Raw genomic sequence first — 24,076 nt, 5'->3', positions numbered from 1 at the left:
TGCGTTTCCCTGCTCTTGGACTTTCCCTTCAGCCCTCTCCCTGCTCTTCTCACACCCACACCCACGGAAACACCTTCCCTAAGCAACTCGACAGGTCAGGTAGGTCCTACTGAATCGCTCTGCCCTCATGCCATGGCTGCAGCTCTGTGGACCTGCATGGTACTCCAAGGCCCCCGGGCTTGCTTAAGGAATCCGACCCATGGGACTTGTGTACCCACCTCACCTTCTCTCAGTACCAACACTGACTTGAAGGTACAAGTTAGCTCCACTCAAGGACTGAAAAACACTCCACGAAGGTTTGTATTAATGTACCTAAAACAGCTGATTATGGCCGAGTTGTTAACAAGTCCAAACACACCAGGGGTTAAATAAGCTGCTTCTCTTTCCACTGTTTATTATTAATGTACAAAATATACAAAACCAAAAGAAAAAATACTCATCCTCAAATCCATTGTGGCTCTAACCCAAGACCCTGCACAAAACCCACCAATCCTGTTTTCACAGAAAACAACTGATGCCCAGACAGGTGAAGGACAGGGCTGGGAAAGGGCCAGTCACCTTGTTGAACCCACCCAGGAAGGCACCTGGTGGGATTCACAGGTGGCTGACAGCAAGGGAGCTGGAGGCCTCACACCGACAGGGTCCCAAGTGGGCGGAGGAGGCACACTAACCCCAAAGGCAGTGCATGTAGTGACGTCAGGCCCAGCAAGCTGGGCTTCAGCTGAAGGGCTGGTCTCACTCAAGTTTCCAGAATGAGCTGTTTGCAAGGGTGGACCAGCGCACCGGCCTCACCCACGCCAGCTAAAACCTTCATTGGATGCAAATGTGAACTTGCCATCACTGAGCCCAGCACAGCCATGACGCAGACTCAGGTATTCCCAGAAGGTTGCAAAGTCTTACTTGCAAAAGAACTCAGAATGTGTAAAGCCTGTGTCGGGGAAGGGGTGGGGTCATGTTCCAGAACTCAGACCAGCCTGATTGAGCCCTTTCAGTGCAGTGGGATACACAATACCCCTTTTACCCTCTCCCCACCCCATGAGGAATAATGAACTTGGCTGGGACGATTTCATAAGTGCAGCTGATCCCATGTCAGTTCTGTGTATGTGGAGGGCCCGCAATAGGAGGCGGAGGTGTTCTCCAGGATAACCAGCTTTAGGTTCTCAGGCATTAAGGGGAATACTGGAAAGGGCTTGGGGTTACAGGGCAAATCTCCTCAAAAAGTGAAGCCAACTGGGTCTCCTCTTCGGCAGTCCAGGGTACAGACGTGTGCAGTCTCTGTCCTCCCAGACTGGAGGAAAGTATGTACAGCAATGCGCACCAGTGAGCAGGAGCCCCCGGAACCCAAGCAGGTGGGAAGGGGGCCAGCTCCTCCTCGGCTGGGGAAGGGAATGGGCCTCACAGAAGCCATAACGATGGAAGGAGCAAGGCTGCAGTCCACAGGGGTGTGGGTGGGGCAGGCAGCTGGTCCCTAGGGCAGAGGGGGCCCATTGACACCCGGGTGGTAGAAGGCACAGTTGTTCTCATAGCGGCAGTTGCCCTTCATCATGAAGTGTCGGCAAACAGGGCGGTTCGACATGTCTGTGGAAAAGAGGGTGGAATGGTCAGACAGGAAGTGGCTAAGAGGTCAATGCCAGCCTCACCCATTCCCAAGTCCATGGCAGCCTGAGAACTGTCTTTCAGAGAGACATAGTCTTAGGGATTTGGGGAAAGAGCAAAGGGTAGGAACAGCCATGCATGCTGTGAACAGGTCACCTCATGTTCTGCCTGGCATAGCGAGTGGTAGTGACACTCCCCAGAAACGCGTATGGGACAACACAAGCCATGTGGGGGCAGGGACCATCCTCACCTCCTGCATGGCTATGGCCTCCATCGTGCCCTCGGTGGCCCCCTCCTCCGTGGCCAGGGCCGTCATGGCCACGGTGTTCATGAGGCGGCGGCCCTCGATGGTCATGGCCTCGGTGACCAGGGACGTCATGAGGCCGGTGGCCATGGGGGCCCCCATGTCCAGGACCTTCATGGGGGCGATGTCCACTGCCTCCACCCATGCCACTGCTGGGGCCTTCGTGAGGACGATGGCCACTGCCACCACCCATGCCACCACCAGGACCTTCGTGGGGACGATGGCCCCCTCCCATGCTACCGCCAGGGCCTTCATGGGGGCGATGCCCACTGCCGCTGCTCATGCCCCCACCAGGGCCGTCGTGGGGACGATGCCCACCACCTCCAACCATGCCCCCACCAGGGCCCCCTCGTCCATTCGGGGGTCCTCCTCCAGTGCGACCTCCTCTGGCCCCTCGAAATGGAGGAGGAGGAGGTGGAGGTTCGTTTCCTCCTCGGCTACCACGACCTCTATGGTATGGTCCAGGACCTGGTCCTGGGCCCCCCCTCATCGGGCCACCCCGCATGGGATCACCAGGGCCATCCCAGAAAGGATCACCCCCCCGGGGAGGGGGTGGGGGACCCAGGAGGCGTGGACCCACTGGCCCACCGGGGCCCCCAGGGCCTCCATGGGGACCTGTTGGGAAAAAAAGGGAGACAGTATTAGCTACCTGCTACACTCAGGAGCTGCCATCTCCCACCCTAAACCACCTCCTATCTTTTGGTCACTCCTATATTATTACCAGGCCAACTTCACTCACCACCTACCTGGCATAGGTCCCCCAGGGCCAGGGGGGAAGTGCTGCATGCCCTTGGGGCCCCCAGGGCCTCCTGGTGGGAAACCATTGGCTATTGGACCAGGGCCTAAGAGCCCATGTGGCACTGTTAATGAAAACAGAAGTCAGTCAGCAACAGGATTCTAGAAGAGTGACCTGCCTTCTCACATAGGTATGCCCAACTGACCCTCGAAGACCATCCTGGCAGAGCAATGCTCTCTCGGTCTAGCCAAGTCTGGCCCTCCCACGTCTGGCCACTGAGCGGCAGTACGCCTGCTTTCCCCAACTCCACTGCAGGCGCCCCCCAGCCCCCACCCCTGGGCTGGCCCTGATGTTTACCTAGCATCTGCTTGATCTTGTCTGAATAGTCTGGTTGCTTCAGCAGCTCCTCTGAGGGATGACTATTTGGGCTACCCTGTGAGGCAAGGTCAACGGGGGGCCAGGTCAACAGAGAGTAAGGGTAACCAGCAGCAGAGAAAGGGAGAGCCATAGGGGAGGTAACTGGGAAGATGAGGGCAACTGGGGTCAAGAGAAGTGAAGCCCCTGAGAAAGGGGAAAGAGGAAAGAGGGCTCGTACCATGATGGAGGTGAGGATCTCCTGGACATTGATGCCGCCTCCTCCAGGACCCTGGGGGCTCTTCCCAGCACCCATGCTGCCCATAAGATTGGCCAGAACAGGAGGCAACTTGGAGCCACCTGTCCCATCAGGTGAGCCACCGGCCTCTCCAGGCTCCAGGGTCTCAACATACGGGGTCTCATCCATGGAACACTCCTGAAAGCAGAACAGACAAAGAGGACTGACTACAGCATGGAGTGAGTCTCACATGAAAGCTGCACCCACATTGGTCACCCGGGCCCCGATCACCACATCACACTCACGCACCTCATCTAGGGGGATGAGCTTCGGGGGTATAGGTTCGTAGGGCTCAGGATCAGGCTCGTGAGGACTACCAGCAATGCCCAGGTGATAAAAAACAGAACAAGAGTCAAATGATTTATTCAGGCCCTCAAATTTCTTCTAACCCCCACCCTCTAATTACCCGAGGGCGTGCTGCCCTCAGGGGTCCTAGTACTCAGCACCCCAGGGCATGGACCTGTTCTGCTCACCTTTCCTTGTTCAGGAAGAGCTCCTGAAGGATTCCTTTCTCCCGCTCCGCCTGGATGTATCGCTCCTGGCTGTTGCTTCCAGGGCTGACAAGAGGAGAGGGCAGAACCAGGGGCCGGGGGCACACCCAGGGCACCTTCTCCTCCATGTTGTCATGGCTTAGACGCCGGGCCGTCTCGAATGCATGTCGGTCTGACAGGATCTCTCGCTTAGCTGCCTCCCCAAAGTCCTTGATCTTATTCACATTTACTGCCGGCAAGGAGGAAGCAAAGCAAGAGGGAACAACGTAAGCACTACCATGTCATTTTTACATACTCTACACCCACATATTATATAGGAAACTTGACCTCTAACCTCGTTCAGTTTCATCCAGTTCAAAATAGAAATACTCTCTCAGTTTGCCCTCCTCAGGCCACGTCACGGTTTTCCTCTTCCTGCCTTTCCGGGTCAGCTGGCTGGGATCCCCAGGACTCTCCACTGGCTTAGTATCCAGAGCTCCTGGCTCCAGAGAGGCTGTAAGGAGGAGACATTTCAGACCCAGGTCCTTCCTTTCAGAAAACCCCCAAACCTGAACCAGTTTCTATCCTTACCTGTATCCATGAGCTCTGGGACTTCCACAGGGGGAACTGGGGTCCCTGGACGTTCTGTGTCCATAACCTCAGGAGGTGCTGGCTCTGGGGAAGAAGGTTTGGCTGTGCTTGGTTCTGTGCTTGTTTTCCCTTCAAATGGGCTTGGCTATTGTGAAAGAAAAGATGTTAATGAGCTGACAGGAAAGCCAAGGCCAAGGCAAGGCAATCAGTCCAGCGTCCTAGGCAGCGTCCCCCAATAGTTACTAACAATGAAGCTGTGTCTCTGACGCTGCCCCACCACCCCTGTCTACACCTGAGGCAAACTCCTCTTGTCCTCCCCAAGCAGGCCCCACCGCCGGGCCTTTCCTCCAACTTCATGATGCCGACTGCTCAGGGCCCATACCTTGGCAGCTGTAGGTGACAGCACCTTCTTCTTCTTCTTAATTTTGATGCCTGGAACAGGGGCTGAATTGAGCGCATCCAGAAAGCCCAGGCCCTCCATAGCTACAAAAGGAAAAAGCGTAAAATGGAATCATCAGACCGCCTTCACAACCCTAGTCCTATAAATAAAGTCTGGGCAGAAAAAAGGGTCAATGGAGACCCTGCTTCAACGGAGGAGACAATAAGTGCAAGGTGAGCAGGAAGCATATGCAGGATGATTTACACAAGAAATTCTGGATAGTGTTTTCTTTCTATTAAAGGCAGACAGGCAAACCGTGGCTTTGGATATGAATCAGAGCTCAGGTAAGTGACAAAGCCAGCCGCTGTGGACATGACAGATGACGCTGCCAGCCAGGAGCGCCCTAACCAGTCACTGAAGAACACACCTCCCAGTTCATCTCTAAAATTACTCCTAAGTAATCCTAGGAAAGGAGAGTTTCAGAGGTGCAAAAATTAACTCTTTTGCTGCGTTAACTGATTTCAAGTTTTTTCCCCCAAAATGTGTCAGAAATCAAAAAACAAAAAATTGATATTTTGACTATTTTATGCATTTAATAACAATTTGAGCTGCTTTGTTTATAAATGACATTATTTTTATGTATAAAAACTTCCTACTGTTATTCATTCTTGAAAAACACAAAAATATAGAAAATGTACATCTGCTTTCCTACACTTCCTTTCTGGAAGTTTCACACACAGTCAGCAGATGGAAATATTCATTTGGATACACACCTGACTGTGGAGGCAAAAGGGTTAAGACACCAAGAAATCAAAGGAAAACGGAGGAAGACCATGGAGAGAAGGAATGTTCCCACACACTCATTCCCATGAGGATTTTGCTCCCAATCAAAGCACATTCCCGCACTTCAGACTCACGTTGTGGCGGGATGATCTTCACTTTGATCTCTTTGGTGGCGTTAGGTGTTGTGTTGAGGGGCTTGTACTTCTTCTCTGCAGGGGGCACCACATCTCCTGGAGCAGCTGCTGAGCTGTTAGAAGAGGAACTGTCAGCACTGCCCACTCACTCTTCCTCCTGTCCTCAGACCAGCCCATGGAAACCCAGCACGCACCTCTGCCGCTTGAGGGGGATGGGCTTAAGGTTGTACTTGTCAGAAACCACCACAGCACTGGCGTTCTTCTTCACAGGCACCAGAGACGGGGTCTCCAGCTCTAGTCCTAGGGAAGAGACACGGTATGGGGCTCCACTCACACCCACCCTCCTGGCTGTTCCTCTCTGGTCACCTAGCCTTGTATAACCTCCCGCCCAGTCTTCCCTCTTTTACCATCCAGCTATTCCACCACAAGGCCCTGGGCCGGCCAACAGCCTTACCAGTGGAACGGAACTTGGCGTGACTGGGTGCTGTGGTTCGAAGAGACTTGGGCTTCTCCTTTTTCTTCTCCGGGGCCTCCTCAGCCCGGGGCTCAGCCTTCACTTCAGTTAAAGGTCGCTCAGGAGGGGTGGTTCGACCCTTTCCCTCTTCCTTTCGTTTTTTCTTATCTTTCTCTGTTGTGGAAAAAAAAAGCAGAATAAGATTTCATTTAGACAAAAGACTGCCCGTCAGAGTGAAGCAGGCTGACGGCACTGAAGGCCACATTTTTTTGCCCCAGCGGGAAAGAAAGTAATCCAAGGGCTGGGACTTGGGAGCTTACCAGCAGGCTGGGTACTGCTCTGGGAGCGGATGACAGCCATCCAGTCGCTGACGAGGACTGAGGCCAATTTCCGGAGTTCTGCAGGTGAGAGAAAAGGGAAATCCCCATATAATTTAAAGTATTATTCTCCCAGGAACAGAAAATAGAGATGTTTGAACATTACGGAGCATGCTGTAAATCTACATCTGTAGCTTCATATACATCTCACGTCATTGTTACAACAACCCAAAGATTTTAATCTTCCTTCGCAGACACACAAGCAGAGATGAGAGTTACCAAAGCTAGAAGGGGCAGAACGAACCCATCACCTCTGCTTTCCCCTAACCACATGTTAAAAGAACAGAAACTAAAATCAGATTTTAAAAGAAACTTTATTATTCTGTGTTGTCCTAAAGGCAAATTTAATGCAAGTTTCAAGGAAGCAGATTTAGAGCCATCTTAAAATAGATTTCCTGGGCACTTTTTTCCCTAGAATACTACTGGGGATGGCTTTAAAAAACTCAATTAAATGTAGAAAAAATGAAAAGAGAGCTTAAAAACAGACTAAGTTAGGGTAGCAGAGTTTATCGAGAGAAAAAAGAGATCAGAGAATTTAAAAGTAAAGAGTAAAATTTGTTTCTAAATGTATGAAGAAAAGTAACTTTGTAGTTCTTTCCTTTTGTACTTGGCAAATGACATCTCTTACCTTTGGCGCCTCTCACCACTTACAGACTCATTTAATAACAGATTGTTGTAAAACATGAAAACCTAACTTTTCAAAAGTCACACCAACTGGCAATTTCTGTAACTAAGGCAACATGAACCCCAATGTATCCCCAATGCAGGGATACCCTAAAACCTTTTTGGAGCAATAGATACTATGGTCTAGTGAGACTTTACTACAGTCAATAAGGAATACACAAATTTCAGCATCTAAAGGAAGTACAGAATAATAATTAAATCTATATTCATAGAAGGCAGCATAACTGAGCCAGCTGGAAAACAGGAAACAATCAACCTGACAGTGAAGAAACAAAAGATGGGCAATGATTTAATGTGCTCTTCTGTGCTACATGTTATATTATATTAAAGATACGCTGACATGTCGCAAAAATAGTAAAGTGCTCTGTATCAAAAAGGACCTAAAAACTTGGTATTAATACAACGAAGGAATGAGAAGTTCGAGAATGTTTTTCACTTAAACAATACTGTGAGTTAAGTCCTGTCTCTCAGGAAGTGTTCCCATTGTTTTCTCCTACAGCTAATGGACCTTCAGATAGGCTCACCCAGGCCTAGATGCGCCCTCACACCAAACAGTCAAAGCCTCTTTCCCACAGGACCTAGCACACCTGAAGTCTGACGAGGGGACCAAGCTCTGCTGCAAGACTGTCCACCTGCTGGACACCAGTGTCTTGTTCTCCTAATTTGTGTCTTGGCTGCAAAACCTTTGGATATTCAGCCTTGGGTACAAACCCTTTTCTGCTCTAAAGTAAAGGATGTCATTTCAGGAGCCAGGCTCTACCTTCAAGGCAGAACTGTCTGGCCTTCGCCAGGAGGTCCGAAACCCTTCATTCTAGAAAAGGAAAGAATCTGTTGCCATCAAAGCTATGATACACTCCAGGAGTCGAACTCTGCCCAGGACCTTCAGGAAGGCATCTATTAGTAGGACTAGTACCTTCTGTTATTAGCAGAGTAGACAGCGAAGGTCCCAGAATATGCGGTGTTTATTCAGAAAAAAGGAAGTCAGTGATGAGGAGAAACTCGAGGATGACACTCTTTCCCCCAAAGAATTTTAAGTGTCTGACTTTTATACCAAGAGATCTTAAGAATCAGCTTCTAGTTAAGTATGGGACCTTGTCTTACACTCATTAGGAGAGAAAGGACAAATCCCATTCGGAATTAAGAGTAGCAGAGAGGGGACAGGATAGAGGAACTACATTTTTAAAAGAAAAAGAAAAGCAAGGAGAGGTAGGAAGAGAAAGGAAGGTACAATCCAAGGATGGGGAGAGAAACAAAGGGAACTAAGTGGAAGTGATTGAGGCAGGCCCAGGACAGAGAGGAAGGACTGGCCCCTACCTTCATCCTCACTCGACTTGCTCAGTTGCTTCACCAGTTTGGCTGTGTTGTTCTAGGAGAGACAATGAGCAGCAGAAAGGTCAATGCCAGAAGGACAAGAAGTCCACTCGGAGCTCACAACCCCCCAAACTCACTCACGGTCTCTTAATAGTCCTTTAACAGCAACTAACACTAAGTACAAACTTTGTAGATATAGTCTTACTTAATCTTTAGAACAATCCAGTTAGGTAGGTACAATTATTCCCATTTTATAGATGAAAAAAACTGCAGCTCAGATATACGAAGTGCCTCAAACTACATACCTAATAAAGGAGATAGATTTGTACCAAGTCTTCTTATTCCAAATTCCTATTTTTCCTACCATACTCCCTCACAGGCTAAGATTACAGCCCCATCAGTCAACGTGAGTTTTTCATCTGTTACACTAAACCAAAAAGGACGCACTTGGATGGTAAAGACTGAAGGTACCTGCTTGAGATGGTCCACAGTGAGTGGTAGATGCTGCAGGGTCAGGAGAATTTGCTGCAAAAGGGGAATGTTGTTGGTTGTCTTTGAATACGTCAACCAATTGTTAAGAAGTTTGTAGCCACCAACGTCAATAAACCTGTAGGCAGGCAGGAGGAGAATCTGTAATGTCCTCCTATGTTTTAGAAATACCATATCCCACTCTCAGTTCCCCAACAACAACCCAGGAACCCCCTGCCTCACCTTCCCCACCTTCTAACTATGTCTTCCCATCCCAGCCACCCGGATTCCCACTTACTTGACCAATATTTCTGGTGAACGGGTCTGCAGGAGAATGTTCAAGTAAGTGCATCGACTCACCATCTTTCGTGCTTCCTTCATCAGACTGTAGAAGAGAGGTTAGGTTAGAACAGAGCAGCCAGATTGCCTCTTTCAGCAGCAGAGTCTCCATCTGTAGGAGTGCCTGGAAATCCCTGATGACTTGGGACTTTGCTCCACAGTAGGAGGGTCACCTGGGCCTCCAGGAGGATGGGATGGAATCAGAGTGAAATGGAAACCCAAAGGAAGACGGAGAACTGAGGAGACACTGAAGTCTCTGATCTGGGGAGGTGAGCATCACTGCTTCGAATACACAGGACACATTTGATTCTGATTCCAGGTGAGAAGCCCTAGCCCTCAACAACCAACCCTTAGTACCCTGTTCAGGACTGGCTTAGTCATTTGCTTCCCCTGGAAAACTTCAGCATCCTGGAAGGAAAATGAGTTTCGGTATGTCGAACGTGACCCAAAACACAACAAAGAATGCTGTCACCTGACTCCCCGCTTCCTTCCTTCCTAAAGGTGAAAGCCCTTGAGACTGTGGCTATCCAAATATCTATATCCATTATGGCCAGGAACCAAGGGATCATCTTTTCCTACCACTTATTCTAAAATTATGGGATTTGAATCCTATTCCTTTACTGATTTTCCCCTCCCTCTCCAGGAACACTCGGTCCTGTCTGCCTTGATTACAGCCATATCACAACATATAACATCCTCTTCTCACAAGGAATCCAAAAAAGGGTGGACTCACCTGAAGATCTTGGAAATCCCATCCACACTCTTGACTTCCCCATCTCGGTTAAGGAAGCTATCCAGGCCCTTGAGAAGCTCTTTGGGGTCTATGGGACCTGAACCCATGATCGAGGTTTCTAAGATGAAAGGACAAAACAAACCCATAGAATAAATGGGTGGCAAGGAGAGTCCCAGTATGCCTTCTAATAAATTCTACTTCTACATTTGACAAAATATAGTGACTAATTATTCAATCTATATTCAACTACACTCACCATTTTCAAGAAAAACCAACACAGACCATTGTCACCACTGAGAAAATAGCCCTGGCCAGTTAAGCATGGTGTTCCTCATGACTGAAGAGAAAGACAATTCAGCTGGAGGACTGGAGCAGCACCTCTCTCCCGCTCCCAATTACAACCTTCCTAGGACAGCTGAACCTCCTTAGATTGTATTAGAATTAAGATTTACACTCCTGTAAGAAAATGCTCAACTCTCCAAGGCATTTTTGCTTATTGTTAAGTCCTGTCTCTTCCTTGCTGGTAAATATCGTTTGAAAAATAAAACAAAACTGTAACTTGTAAGACCTGGGCCAATCTTGGGTGCTTGGGCTAAATGTCTTCTAAGATTAGTCATTCCTTTTTATCTTAGCCCATTAAGAGTCTTAATTACAAGTGGCAGAATATGTGCTGCCTACACCAGTAGACAATTAACTAAAGTGACAGGTGACAGAGAAGAAACAAAATTTGAAAAAAGAATCTCTCCCCAGGGGAGGTGTGGGTAGCTCCTAGAAACGGAGACAAATTGGTGCAAAGAAGTCAAGCAGGTCCTTCTAAGCCTTGAACAGAAATGCCACTCACTAACTAAACACTGCGTAAGTTTTTATTGTTTCAAAGTTAAGGGCAAGATTGGTTTGTGGTTTCAAAAGCAAGGACGCAAATTTGGCCCCCTAATCCCGCGCGCCCCCCAAATCATATCACCATCCCAGATCCCCAAGAAAGGCCTGAAATTAGAAACCATGGAGCCAAAAAGAATAAAGCTAGAAGCTGGAAAAATGTCATTAAATTTTAAGTAGCTACTTTAGACAAGGTTAGAAAAGGAGTTAATTAAAAGTTAAACTGCTGTTATGGGACAGTGTGAAGCAATTTCTAGGCCAGAACCCAAGTTCCGGAAATGTAATCAAGAATCAACATAGTTCTGATTGGTATTTTTATCCACCATGCCTCTAAACACCGGCTTCTGAGAACCAAGAGAGAATTCCACCTCAGTAGTATCTGCATTTGGAAAATAAGGTTACCCCTGGGGAGGTAGGAAGGGGGCAAGGAGAAAACCTCTTGCACCCTGCTTCTAGTAGCTAACAGACACTAGACCAGCAGAAGAGGGGAAAATCAGCGTTTTACAAAGGTGACTATATTTTGTGCAGAAAAGAGAACATGTTTTTTATAAGAAATTAATTCTATTTGTTCTCAAACCAAGAAACGAACAACCGTTAACAATTTCAACCTTTTAGTCCTCCCAACAAAAAGGTCAGTTAATTTCTAAATCATTAGGTCCTAACAACTCAGGCAAGAAAAGGCAGAAGCAGGAAGGAGGCTTGTTCTTGAAGCTGAATAAAGGGAGATGAGCTAAGAAATGCAGAGAAGTGCGCAAATCTGGCTTAACTGTGCGGTGACCGCTGCCCTGGAAGAGCCCCAAGGACAGGTAGAACCTGAAGTCCGAGGGAAAAACACTGCAGACCGAATACCAGGCAAGATTAGAAGCCCCTAGGGCCAAATCCACTGAACTGGTGATTGTTACACAGAAATAGACACAGGGATAAAGGAATTTTTCCCATGTAGTAAGACACTATAATATATAAACGCTATAAAGATAGAGACAATAAAGATATAAAGAACAGATTTCCCATCTATTGAAGACTGAAAAATGAACGAATCCAAATACATATCAGCAAACAAGGTAATATACAACTTGACAAAAAGCCTTCCATTAAACTAACATCACTTCAAACCAGCCCCCCTAAATACAGCTGACTCCACTGATTTAAACCCAGAGTTGAATATACATCACTTTGGAGAACTCCTATTTATATACCCAACTACCAGCTAAGTCAACAGGCCTGCCACCCCTACTTCCTTCAGAAACTCAAATTATCACGAGCTCTAATGTTCCTTCATTTAAGAGGGTGGGGGAGAGACAAATTAGTATAAAGCTAAATTCTGTCTAGTGCCTTCTGCTGGGAATGGGACCAGGGACTTGTTCATTCCCATTCATAACAAGCCAGAATAGTCAAGAGAAGCTACGAGACAAAGCAGTAATGTTCTTCATTTTCCACTATTCTTTTCCTATTTATATTTTGAAAATAAAAACTAAATTTATCTCATGAGCACCAGTCATGTGATTAAAATGTTAAGTGGGTTTTCTCATGATGGCTTTCCTACAGGCAGATTAGCTTTGACTCATTTTAAATTAAGGTCCCCAAGTGTCTTGACAACCTGATTTCCTTCCTTCGAAATTTGTACATTTCAAAAGAAGTCCCAAGGCACTCAAGTGGAAAGGAATGAGCCTAAATCCTTGGCACAGGCCTCCAGGAGAGAAGGCAAGTGAGTTAACCAGGAAGAACCAGTGGCCAAGTGTCAGAACATCACCTAGTCACACATGGTGCCTGGACTGGAAGCCTGAGAAAGCTTTCTGGAGCCAAAAACAATCCAGGGCACGATATATTTTAATTTCCTTGAATGTAGAACATACAGGAGAGACAGGAGAAAGCCCTGGAATGACTCCACCATGTCCTGCGCTGGGTGTTCCTCACAGAGGATGCTGCAGGCAGACCCGCCCTAGTGGCTGACACAGGCACTGGCCAGTTTTCTCCTATTCTTTCCAGAGATCAAATTTTAAAGTCCACAAGCGGCACTGACTCCTGCCTCCAAAACGAATTTTACTTGAGGGTTGTTCAATTAAATAGGGTGAAAAATATTTAGCTTGGCTCAACTTATTCCATACTTATCACCAATAAAAAACTAGATTGGTTCAGGACAAAAATTCTATACCAAGTCAGAGCCCTTTTTAAAATACTCCTCTAATAAAGGAGGAAGGAGTCAGTTTCCCTTTAACTTGGAGACCTCAGCACTTGTGGAAATGAAAATGTTTCGTACCCAACTCCTTCCATTCCGCTTCCTTTCCTGTGTTTCAGGCATTTCCTCATACGACTCAATAGCAGACTGAATTATGTCTCAGGTTGTACCTCTCTTCTAAGTAGTAAGCCCCTATCCCTCAATCATTTTTAAAACTTGGTACATGATCTCCCCAAAAGCTTATTTGTAAAACTAAAGCCCCCGCTCCCTCCAACCCCATCCCAATAGGAAAGGATCCCAGAATAGAACTCTGGCTGAAAACTACAAGATCAGGTTCTCCGAGGTTTTCTGGATGTATTTGGTTTCCCTAGAAGACCTTTTTTTTCCCATCTCCCATGTTATGGAAGATCTTCTTTATTAATCCCCTGCTCACTAGAGATCAGGAACCCCAGTGGGCAGAATGTTCAGCTCCCAAGGAAGGTATGCTGCAGAGGCACAGGGCAAACTGCTTAAAAGATAAAAAAAACTTGTCATCAGTAGACATGTAGAAGTGTCCCTCCCATCCAATCCAGATTAATAATTTGAGAATCCATACCCAGTAGAAAATTAGCCCTGAAGTCTCACCCAAGTCACCACAGGGCAGCTGTACAAAAAGACTCCTCCATTCTGCCTAGAACCTCCACGCTTCAAAGCAGGACTTTAAAAAAATGAAAACTATGTGGAAAGTCAGACAGATTTGACTTTGAAAAAGTTGGAGGAAAGAAAGGGACAGGATACCCAATTCCACTCAGGTAGGGCATGGCTTTCAAACATGCACCAATTGCCATCACTCCATGAATTGAGAAATGAAGACATTCTCCCATTAATGTTTTTAAGGAATTCCTTTTGGAAGGAAAAAGAAATTCAAAAAAAGGTGGCTCTTGGGAAAAAAGAAATGAAGGTTGTGAAATGTAATACCAGAAAGGTTTTGCTTACCAGAAACCGTAGCTTGATTCCCCCTGCCTTGAGTTTACAACTGCAGCCTCCTTTCCTAAAGATTCACTTCTCATCCTAGCACCAATGTACAGGAGCTAAGCAACTGGAGAACGTGATACAGCACTGAACACAACGAGTTTACCCCCAAACCTTAAGGCGGGAATAAGGGTGACTTAGAAGAAATTCTTCAAATACCCACCTTCCCCCGCCCCATACAAGGTGACCAAATGCAGGCGGCCCAAGGACTGGTTCCTGAGCAGAAATGGCACATTTCAGTGTCATTAGGCCCCATTTGTCTCAAATTACCTTCACAAGCCCTTGTCTTTCCCCAGTATCCCCCAACACACATATATACACACAAGCTCACACATACTCCCCCCAAAAGCTTCCCGTCTTAAAGGTATAGTTGGTTTAACTGGTTTTCGACCCCTAGCAACTGAAGCAGGGAAAACTTCCAAGCAAGCAGTTGTGATGAGTGGAAGGTGAAAATAAAAGCAACAGGCTGTTAAATATAAAAACTAGAGCTGCCCAAGGAGATGTACAGTTTGAAGACCTAATTCTTGTAAGCTTTTTTCCTTTTAAAATAAAGGCTATAAAAGATAAAATTCTAAAGAAAATAAGGAAAATGTCTTTTCCTGGCTGCGTGCATAGGAGTCCAGGAGGCATTTGCTCAGGGGTGGAGTTTCAAAGAGGGTGGAGAGACAAGAAAGCTGATTACATCACCTCTCAGTGCTGCTCCTCCCCCTTGACCAAGTTTCTAGGGCGGCCCTATGCTCCGGACGGCAAAAGAAGAAAAACAAAGAAGCAGGGACGCCATTTTGTAATGGAGAAAACTTTAAAAAGCTATTCCAGCTCTGCCGGTAGCTAATTACATGAAAAAACACCCTTAGTTTAAATAAAAAAAACCAAACAAAAAAAACGAAAACCAGTCCCCCATCCTTAAGTCTCTGAGCTATTTTGAGTAAGAGCGTTGTGAAAATAAAAGCAATTAAAATATTAAAAATAACAATTTTCTGCGGGGAAGAATTGAATTTGCAATTAAGGTTCAACCTACCATCGACCACCCCCATCCTCCCTATAAAGGCAAAGGGGGAGGACTTGGACCCCTCTCAACAAATAGGGTTGAGATACGACAAGAGAAAAATGGGAGACACAACCTGCAAAACCGCTTGGAAGACAAAGGACAAGGAAAGTCGCCATATTGAAGCAGGGAAGAAAAAAAATTCCTTTTAACGACACAAATCTTTTAAAGCTACATTCAATTGCACTAAATGGCTTTTAAATTATACTCCTGAATTTCACATTTCCCAACCTTTCCACCCTCTACTTAACTGAATTCCACCCCCCTCAAAAAGTATCAAGTTAAAATGTTATTAATCTCTTGCTTTTAAATAACCTATGCAAACTGCAACAATTACAAAACATTTACTTCCCCAACTATTATCTTGTATGTACTGGCACTAGGGTTATATTTTGCCCTGAATTAAGTGTCTTGCAATCTTTATTCCTAGATTGCCGCCTATTTTAACCACACAAATATACCCCAAGCACATTACATAAAAATTGAGAGGATTTAACAATCATCTTAAAAGTCATAGCCAGCTATTTCTCTCTGCCCATCTCCTTACCCTGCAATCTTTATGTACAGATTGCTCATTAATCTGGCAAATTGAAAGGCGCCCTGCTTGTCTCACACACAAAGAAGTGGGACTTCTGGGCCATGAGATCCACCGTCTTTTGTATGTGAGCTCATTAACCCTTTTGAAGACTGCTAAACGGGAGGAAAGTAACCAGTCCTCCTTATAAAAAGCAAACACTATGGCTTTGGCAGTCTGGAAATTGGCTGGATTACCAAGGGTTAACCATCAAAATCCTCACTTTCTGGCTCTCCCTCCACCCTCTCCTTGCCTTCAGCAGGCAGGGGAGAGGTAGGTGGTAGGAGAGAACAAGACTGTTTAGACCCAAAGGCCCTTTTTAATGGAGATTAAGTGACCGGCTTGGTCCTTTCTCCAGTTCTCTATTTTGTTCTATGGTCTCATTTCTTCCTCTCATTATTTTTGGTTTAACAAAGGGAAACGTTGATTTCTTGTTGCAAGGCTCGTTTTTGAAAATTCGACACTTACTATCCAATTTTTTTGCGACGTCAGCACCTCGGGCTCAGGGGGGAGGGGGTTAAAATTTGAGGAAAAAAAATAAACCAACCAACCAGGACCCAAAACTCTTATTTGAGGGGCCTCATTGGATCAAAAAGTCTCTTAAAAAAATAAAGGCCAACTCAGTATTCATTCCCCCCCCACCCAACTCCATTTAGGGAGGGGGGGGTCGCAGAAAAAAAGTTCTAAGTGGATTCAAAAAAGTAAACGCTGGATAAGTGAGTTTGGGTGGGTTTGGGAAGGGAGGGTGGTTGATTATTTTTGAAGTTATGTGGTGACGGTCCTTCGGCCACAGATTTCAAGTCCCAAGCAGCGTGGGCTGGTGGGGTGGGCAAGATAGGTGGGAAGGGGCAGAAGACACAAGTGGTTGGGCTGGTGGCTGCTGTTTTCCCTTTCCCCCCTCTCAGGATCCTTTCAAGGGCTTAGATGTTGCTGCGGCTTGTTTCTTTTTTCCTCGTGGCCGGCCTGTCTTTCTCCGAGAAAACTCAAACCTGGGATAAAAGGAACACAAGGGAGAAAGATGTAATCAATACGGGTTGCTTTTAAACATCCCAAAACTACCATCTTTGTTGTCCCAAACACCTCCACGTCCAATGCCGAACACAGCCGCTTTATATAAGTCATGGCTCCCAAATAAACCCATGCCTAACCCGTTTTCCAGTCCAAACCTCTCAATAAAATTTTACCCTCTAACCGACAAATTACCGAAACTTACCTCTAAACGAACCCCAGAATGGCGGATGCCCGGTCGGGTGGAGTATTTTATACCGGGACGCCGCCCAACGCGCCCAAACGTGCTAGTGTAATTCCCTTGTCGCGAGACATTGTGCGCGAGGCGTGAATTTATTGGTCAACCCGAAAGACAACTCGCTAGCTGATTGGCTATCCTACCTTCGCCTTCGCTCAGCCCACCCTCCCCTCCCGCCACCCCTGGGACCTTTTTCCACCTCCTTCTTGGGGGAAGGTGTGGGGGCCGCGTGCGCATGACCTGACAGCCTAGCACCGCCTTTTACTCTGTTTCCGCCACTTCCGTCTCAAGAACATTTCTCTGCTTGGGTTGGTAGAACCAGGTCTGCGCATGCGCAGTAGTAGGATTTCGTTCAAAATCGCCTTCAAAATTTTTCAAAAGGCAAACTCTAAGTATGAGATTTAAGGATCGTAGTGACTGGTTCAGCAAAGATTCAATTTTCAGGCCGAATTTGATTGTGACGCAGTTGAAATTGGCTTCCCCACATGACCCCCCTCCCTTCTCGCTTCCGTCTTGACGCAAGTGCGTGGCTGCCTCCCGCATTGTAGGCTCCTCCTTGGTCCTACCCTAGTCAGTTTCTTGGAGCATGCGCAGTCACCTTTCCGGTCATTCCACCTTCGGACGTACGTCAAGATGGCGGCCTCCGTAATGAATACGCTGCTGAGGCGCCTTCCTAGCGTTTGGTCCTTCAGAGTTGCCTACGGAGTTCAGGTAACTCCTTGGAGCACATTTTGTACAACCCTAATTTAGTTATGTGTTTTTCAGCTTGTCGCTCCACTCCTGGAAATCCAGGAGCAGAGACTTTCTTAAGGGTTTTTTTCTCGGGTTTCTAGGCAACACTTCGTTACCACCAGTCACCCTTTCCCTTCACCTTCCTCAAATCTCCGTGCAATTTTAAAATCCCGAGCCGAGGGCAAAGAGACAGGGTTAGAGTCATCCTCTTCCCAATTTATCATGTTGGCTAAATAACTAAGTGAAAGAGTGGAACCCCCTCTCCCTCGGTCATGCAGAGCCAACTCTTAACTATGCAGGTGGTGTCTAAATCTGTGATGCCCTGCAGTGTCCTTGAGCTCAGGGACACTATTTTCTACCAGCCCTACTATCCCAGTAAAGCCGGGATACATTCTCTCGACCTGATACAGGTTACTCAGCCGTCTATGTCACTAAGTCACTTTATTGTGAGAGAATACATGAGAATTTAACTCAGCCCTTTGGACTGAGGTTTCCCTTCAGCCTCGTGTACTCACCACCCTGGAGGTTCTTGGTAGGGCAGGGCAGGTTCTTGGTGGGGCAGGGTGAGATAGGAAGGATTGCCCAGCTCCACTCCCTAAAGTGGGACTGAAGAGTGGTGATGGGTCACCACGGCTTTAATGACAGGTCTGGTAGCTTTAAAGCTAGCGTTAGGACTCAGCTTGTTCTTCCCTATGGAATGTTGACCTTCAACTTTGTATAAAACTGGGCAGCTCTGATTCTGGATTGGATTGAGTTGGAGACTCACCTCTCCTATGTATGCCCTCCCTGCCACACACTTCCAAGAAGCGAAACATCCTCTCTTTTTCTTTCTTCACCCTTTTCCCTCCACTGGACTCAATTTGTCTCCAAAAGCATGACTATCTTACATATGCCATGTTTTTAAGTTGTCCTGTCAAGTAAGATTGCATCTCGGTCACCTATCCTAGTTATTTTCTAACATTAAGTTCTCTTTCAGCATCTAGTTTGAGATAGAATGGTTGTTGTTGATCTCACAACAAAAATGGCCCAACAAAAATGCTACCTTCCATATATATTCCTGCTATATTCCATTAACACTATGGGTGTGCATGCCCCTCCTCCCTGAAGTGTCAGCAGCAAAACAACAGAACAGGGTCCCTTCCTTGAATTCATCTTTTAATTTTTGCCCTACTTTTACAGGTTCCCTTCCAGACTCTTTGCACTGAAGCCTCCCCTGAGGAAAATTCTTTACCCCTGGTTCCCATTTCCCCTTATAAAAATGAACCTTGGAAATATCTGGACTCAGAAGGTACCTCTTAAGTGGTGAAGGGGAGGGTCATGTGGGGTCTGAAATAAATGGGCAGAGATACCTGCTGCATTCTTACCTGTGTGGTCCTTAATTTCAGAATACCAGACCCGCTATGGTTCTCGCCCCATCTGGGCTGACTACCGTCGGAACCACAAAGGTGGAATACCCCCACAGCGGACTCGAAAGACATGTATTGTGAGTTTCTGAGGGTGTCACATGGATGGGGTGTAAAGTCGGGGTGGAGACCATAGTGACAGTGGCAGCAGCACTTTTTCTGACAGGGCTTGGAACATCTTCACCTGCCAGTTTCTTCTCTCTGCAGCGTAAAAATAAAGTTGCTGGGAATCCCTGCCCTATCTGCCGGGATCACAAGCTGCACATCGACTTTAGGGTAAGGAGAATCTTTTTTCCAGGAAAAGGATTTAAAGCTTCTTTGTAATGTTATACAGATTTCCAGGGGTGCCCCACTCTTCATATCCCGGCACCCCGACAAACCATTTTGTATTGGCTTTCTGGCACTATAAAAACTCCCTCCCTCCAGCCTTTTGCCTTCTATGGATTATAGTGAAAAACTTCATCCCTTGCCTGTGAAATTTATAGTCTAAATTGGGAGGCAAAAAAATCCCATTTCTGATGGGACAGCAATGCCCAAATTTTATTTATATCCATCACAATTATTAGCAAGTAGGTTGGGTTAGTTTTTTCCTGAAGTTTTCTTTATTTCCTTGTCATGTAGATGTTTGGTGGCATTCTGAGACTTGCAGCTGGAGGGCAGATACATGAAGCACTGTATAGAGTCTAGTTATTTTTTCAAAAAGCCTTCATTGTGAGAAGGACAAGACTTGCTCCTTAAAAAATTCAAAAACTTTTTAAAACTGAGCTTGCAGTGAAGGTATTAGATCAGAAGCTAAATGGCTGGTCATCAGTGAAGCTGGAGGGCATTTATATAGCAGTCAGCAGAGGAGGGTGTCTGACTATTCTCAGGCCCCGTCTGACACAAGTTGTGGAGGAGTCCAGTGGCTGACTTCTCAATTTCAGCTGTGTACGATTGCTTAATAAAAAGGGATTCTAACCAATTTTTTTTTCTTTTTAAATTTTTATTGGGGAATATTGGGGAACAGTATGTTTTTCCCGGACCCATCAGCCCCAGTCATGTCGTTGTTTTTCAATCTAATTGTGGAGGGCACAGCTCACTGGCCCACGTGGGGATCGAACTGGCAACATTGGTGTTGTGAACGCTGTGCTCTAATCAACTGAGCCACCCGGCCGCTCCAATTGTAATCAATTTTATACAGTTTATAATCACATAACAAGGGAGAGAGAAAGATTACAAATTTCATAGTGCAGATGATTCTGCCTGCCATTCCACTCCATAAGTATACCTGCTTTTTCCTTGGGTCTCATTACTTGTGGTTAATTTGCAGTTGTAGAATCAGTCTATATAATTAAAACTAAAATTGATCTGAGTAAATATATATTTTATACACAGCATGCTGTTACATACCTTAATCATTCATACACGCACATTATAACATATACTACATTTTCTGGGTGATTTCAGGGATTGCCACCTGATAGTCCCCAGTTTTTTTGCATGAGGGCTGATTTTAGAACCTTACCCCTGCAGAAGAGAATTCTGAATGTAAGATGCGCATGTGAAATGGTTGAAAGGCAGGAAAGGGGAAATATTTGCTGGAGTTTTCAAGAATGTGTTCAGTAAAGCGATGGGGCCAAAACTGGGACATGAAGGAGGGTAGCATCTGGAGAGACGAGTTAAGGTCGTCTGTGGGGTGTGTAGGAATTGTGCATATTCAGTCTCTAAAGGTCTTGGTGCTTTCCCCTCTCTCTCTCATTTCTCCACCACTTTCCCACACAGAACGTGAAGCTCTTGGAACAGTTTGTCTGCGCCCACACGGGTATCATCTTCCATGCGCCATACACAGGTTAGCCCATCACTCCTGTCACCATCAGAATAGTTTTTCCTGAGAGCACTTCTCGTTTATTCAGTCAGATGATAGGTATTTGTTTGGTGGCTCCCATTACAGCATAAAACGTGTGTTTGAACCTTTTGGAAATCTTGGCTTAATGGAGATACTGACATACTAAAACTGTTACATATAGACAGAATTTACATGCCAGTGTCATTGTAAGCAAACGATCTAAATGTAGCTCTTAAAAATAAATAGTGATGCTTATTTCTTTAGGGTCTCTTCAGTCTTACAAAAAGCTTTCTCAGAAATTGAGTATCCTATAAGGTCTTTTATACCATTGACAGTTAATTGTAAGCTTAACAGTTCAAGATTAATCTATTCCTAACCATGGCCACATGCCAAATTTGGCTCACCACTGTGTCTGTTTTCATATTGTTTACAATTGCTTTCAGGCTACAACGGCAGAGTTGAGTACTGAGACAGAGACTCTAGAACCCACCAGGCCTAAAATACATGGCCCTATACGGAAAAATTTTGCCAACCCCTGCCCTAAAGCAAGATGAATTTGTAAAGAATAATCTGGACTTACCGTTTTGGGGATGGCAGCATGATTAGTGGAGTTCGGTTTGTCAGGGAATTTTAAAGCGGAGTTTTGAACGCCTGTCAAACTGTAAAAAACAGAAAAAACTATTTTGGTACTCTCTGAGGTTGGCTTCCCCAGACCTGCAGTATTTTTTTTTTTTTTTTAAAGATTTTATTTGGGAAGGGGAACAGGACTTTATTGGGGAACAGTGTGTACTTCCAGGACTTTTTTCCAAGTCAAGTTGTTCTTTCAATCTTAGTTGTGGAGGGTGCCATTCAGCTTCAAGTTGTTGTCCTTTCAATCTTAGTTGTGGAGGGCACAGCTCAGCTCCAGGTCCAGTTACCGTTGCTAGTTGCAGGGGGCACAGCCCACCATCCCTTGCGGGAGTCGAACCGGCAACATTATGGTTGAGAGGACGCGCTCCAACCAACTGAGCCATCTGGGAGCTCAGCGGCAGCTCAGCTCAAGGTGCCGTGTTCAATCTTAGTTGCAGGGGGCAGAGCCTACCATCCCTTGCGGGACTCGAGGAATTGAACTGGCAACCTTGTGGTTGAGAGCCCACTGGCCCATGTAGGAATCGGACTGGCAGCCTTTGGAGTTAGGAGCACGGAGGTCTAACCGCCTGGGCCACCAGGCCATCCCCAGTATTTTCTTTATTGAATTTTTCTCTTTGAATTGTCCTACCCAACCCTTTAACTAAGCACACTTGCCCTTTGACTTGTGTTCTGCTCCCTGCCTTGGAGCCTTTCCAATTAAATGGCTTTTCTATAGTGGCTAGACTCTCCTACGTTTTTATCCCAGCTCAGAGAGAGAGAGGATTCTTCTCATTGGGCAGATGGAGGGACAGGCGCATGGAGGAGTCAGGAGAATAGGGTCATTAGATAGAGCCAGGTCTTCCAAATCCAGCCCTCCATCACCATGGAGAAGAGGTTTTATTCCTTATTTATGCCTTATAGAGTGAGCACTCACTGAGTTACCTTTTTCTTCCCACAGGAGTCTGTATGAAGCAGCACAAGAAGTTGACCCAGGCTATCCAGAAAGCCAGGGATCGCGGTGAGTGTGAGAAGGGGCACCGGACAGTTTTGGTAGGCTTCAGGAAGGGGATTGAGGGCTGGATGGGTATAAATGTTCCCACCAATCTGAGAAGCTAGCACCCAACATGCTCATCCCAAGAATCTCTTTCATCACTCCACTGTCCCTTGTTCCCTCTCCCGAGTCTCTTACCTTGTCATTGTCCTGTCCCCGTGTTCTTCCTTTCCTTCCCCCCCCCCCTTATAACTATTGGTCTCAATGCTATAGCTAGATCATAGGAGGATCTTTGATCTTTGATAATTTTGATAGTATAAATTTCTGGCCCTGGGCTCCATGATACCTTTGCACAAATTAGGAAAAGGTGCCCCTCCATTAGGGCAGATGCTGCTGCATAGGTCTGGTGCAGGGCTGCACAGCTTGGTAGGCAAGAGCCCAGGCAGTGTGTCAGCCCATGCTTGTCCCCTTGGCCAGTTGGCCTTTGTACATGTACAACATGCACAAATGTACCCAGTGGCTCCCACTGGTCCCTTCTTCCCTTTATAGCTTATTTTCATTACTGTCTCTCTTAATCTGAACTGCCCCACCTTGCTCCCTTCCCTTACTTTCTCTCTCTCTCTTTAATCCCCTAGGTCTCCTCCGTTACCACATTCCCCAGGTTGAACCTCGGGATCTTGACTTCAGTAATTCTCATGGAGCTGTGAGTGTTACTCCGCCAGCCCCCACTCTGGTTTCAGGGGACCCCTGGTACCCATGGTACAACTGGAAGCAGCCGTCAGAGAGAGAGCTGTCCCGCCTTCGCCGGCTCTATCAAGGCCATCTCCGAGAAGAGAGTGGCCCTGCCCCTGAGTCACTGCCTGAGGTGCCACTCACAGGCCGAGCTGAAGCCGCCGCTGAGCAGGCGGGCCCTCAGAGTGCTCTGTAGGAGCTGTGGGCAGGGAAGGCCGCCTGAGGTCTCAGGAGCTAACACCTAGGAATTACATGATGGGATTTCCCGGGAAGAATTGTGTCTGTTTTGTGGCCAGTGGCTGGTCCAGGGCCAGAGAAAGGAAATGACTGTTGAAGAAGGGGATAAATACATCTGAGGCTGAGGGAGGGCACTACGGACATCTGGGAAACCCTAACCCAATAGTGTAAAAAGATGGGCTCAACATTTTGTTGGTGTTTCAGACTTGTGCCAACTCGGCTTTTCCACAATAAAGCTGTATCTCCTATCTCGGCTGAGTTTCAGATGAATGCCATGCCTGTGGGGGGAATGCGTGCTGCTGTGTGGAGAGGAGTGGTCGGGTTTGAGCCAGCCCAACCAGTGACTCGAGGGACCAGCAGCCACCCGGAAAGGGCAGCTGCAGCCTTCTGTCTGGCCACCTTCGTGAGGCCCTGGTCCCCGAGGCAGTGTTCCCACCAGGCCCAGCTATTCAGCAGGGGCTAAAGGGCCGGAGAATAAGACACTCGGCCGAAGAAGACTGCATCGCTACGGCCCCCACCGCCTTGGCAGTGGTGAAGAGGAGCGTCGCGAAGCCGACGGCGCTGCCGGAGGGAAGGAGAAGCTGCGCCCCTCCCAGCGCAACCGGGAA

At 46.8% G+C, this 24,076-nt stretch overlaps 2 protein-coding genes across 5 annotated transcripts; one reads left to right on the top strand and one right to left on the bottom strand.

The window, feature by feature from the left end:
* Window positions 1-364: 364 nt before the first annotated feature.
* Window positions 365-17,006, bottom strand: PPP1R10 (protein phosphatase 1 regulatory subunit 10). Of its 3 annotated transcripts, XM_019717389.3 has the most exons (20): window positions 16,907-17,006; window positions 16,162-16,682; window positions 10,012-10,129; window positions 9,238-9,324; window positions 8,943-9,078; window positions 8,475-8,526; window positions 6,420-6,497; window positions 6,100-6,273; window positions 5,840-5,945; window positions 5,646-5,758; window positions 4,732-4,832; window positions 4,350-4,494; window positions 4,114-4,272; window positions 3,762-4,008; window positions 3,538-3,601; window positions 3,232-3,426; window positions 2,994-3,069; window positions 2,647-2,760; window positions 1,847-2,515; window positions 365-1,578 (listed from the first exon to the last, which is right to left on the bottom strand). In XM_019717389.3, the coding sequence occupies exons 3-20, from the start codon at window positions 10,116-10,118 to the stop codon at window positions 1,469-1,471; spliced, it is 2,733 nt and encodes a 910-aa protein (XP_019572948.2). In that variant the 5' UTR covers window positions 10,119-10,129; window positions 16,162-16,682; window positions 16,907-17,006; the 3' UTR covers window positions 365-1,468. The 3 variants fall into 3 exon arrangements, with proteins under 3 accessions (XP_019572948.2, XP_088652032.1, XP_074188714.2); XM_088795906.1 differs by lacking the exons at window positions 16,162-16,682; window positions 16,907-17,006 and adding an exon at window positions 14,238-14,284; XM_074332613.2 differs by lacking the exons at window positions 16,162-16,682; window positions 16,907-17,006 and adding an exon at window positions 14,039-14,182.
* Window positions 17,007-17,496: 490 nt separating this feature from the next.
* Window positions 17,497-23,716, top strand: MRPS18B (mitochondrial ribosomal protein S18B). 2 transcript variants are annotated; one of them, XM_019717364.3, is made up of 7 exons: window positions 17,497-17,650; window positions 18,851-18,959; window positions 19,057-19,154; window positions 19,282-19,350; window positions 20,836-20,902; window positions 22,467-22,526; window positions 23,135-23,716. In XM_019717364.3, the coding sequence occupies exons 1-7, from the start codon at window positions 17,573-17,575 to the stop codon at window positions 23,425-23,427; spliced, it is 774 nt and encodes a 257-aa protein (XP_019572923.2). In that variant the 5' UTR covers window positions 17,497-17,572; the 3' UTR covers window positions 23,428-23,716. The 2 variants fall into 2 exon arrangements, with proteins under 2 accessions (XP_019572923.2, XP_019572924.2); XM_019717365.3 differs by lacking the exon at window positions 19,282-19,350.
* Window positions 23,717-24,076: the final 360 nt, after the last annotated feature.

This window comes from Rhinolophus sinicus, chromosome 2, assembly GCF_057876585.1.
Source record: "Rhinolophus sinicus isolate RSI-liver-muscle chromosome 2, RSI-T2T, whole genome shotgun sequence".
Classification (NCBI taxonomy): Eukaryota; Metazoa; Chordata; class Mammalia; order Chiroptera; family Rhinolophidae; genus Rhinolophus; species Rhinolophus sinicus.
Note: the sequence above shows the minus strand (reverse complement) of the source record. Positions and strands in the feature narration are given on the sequence as shown.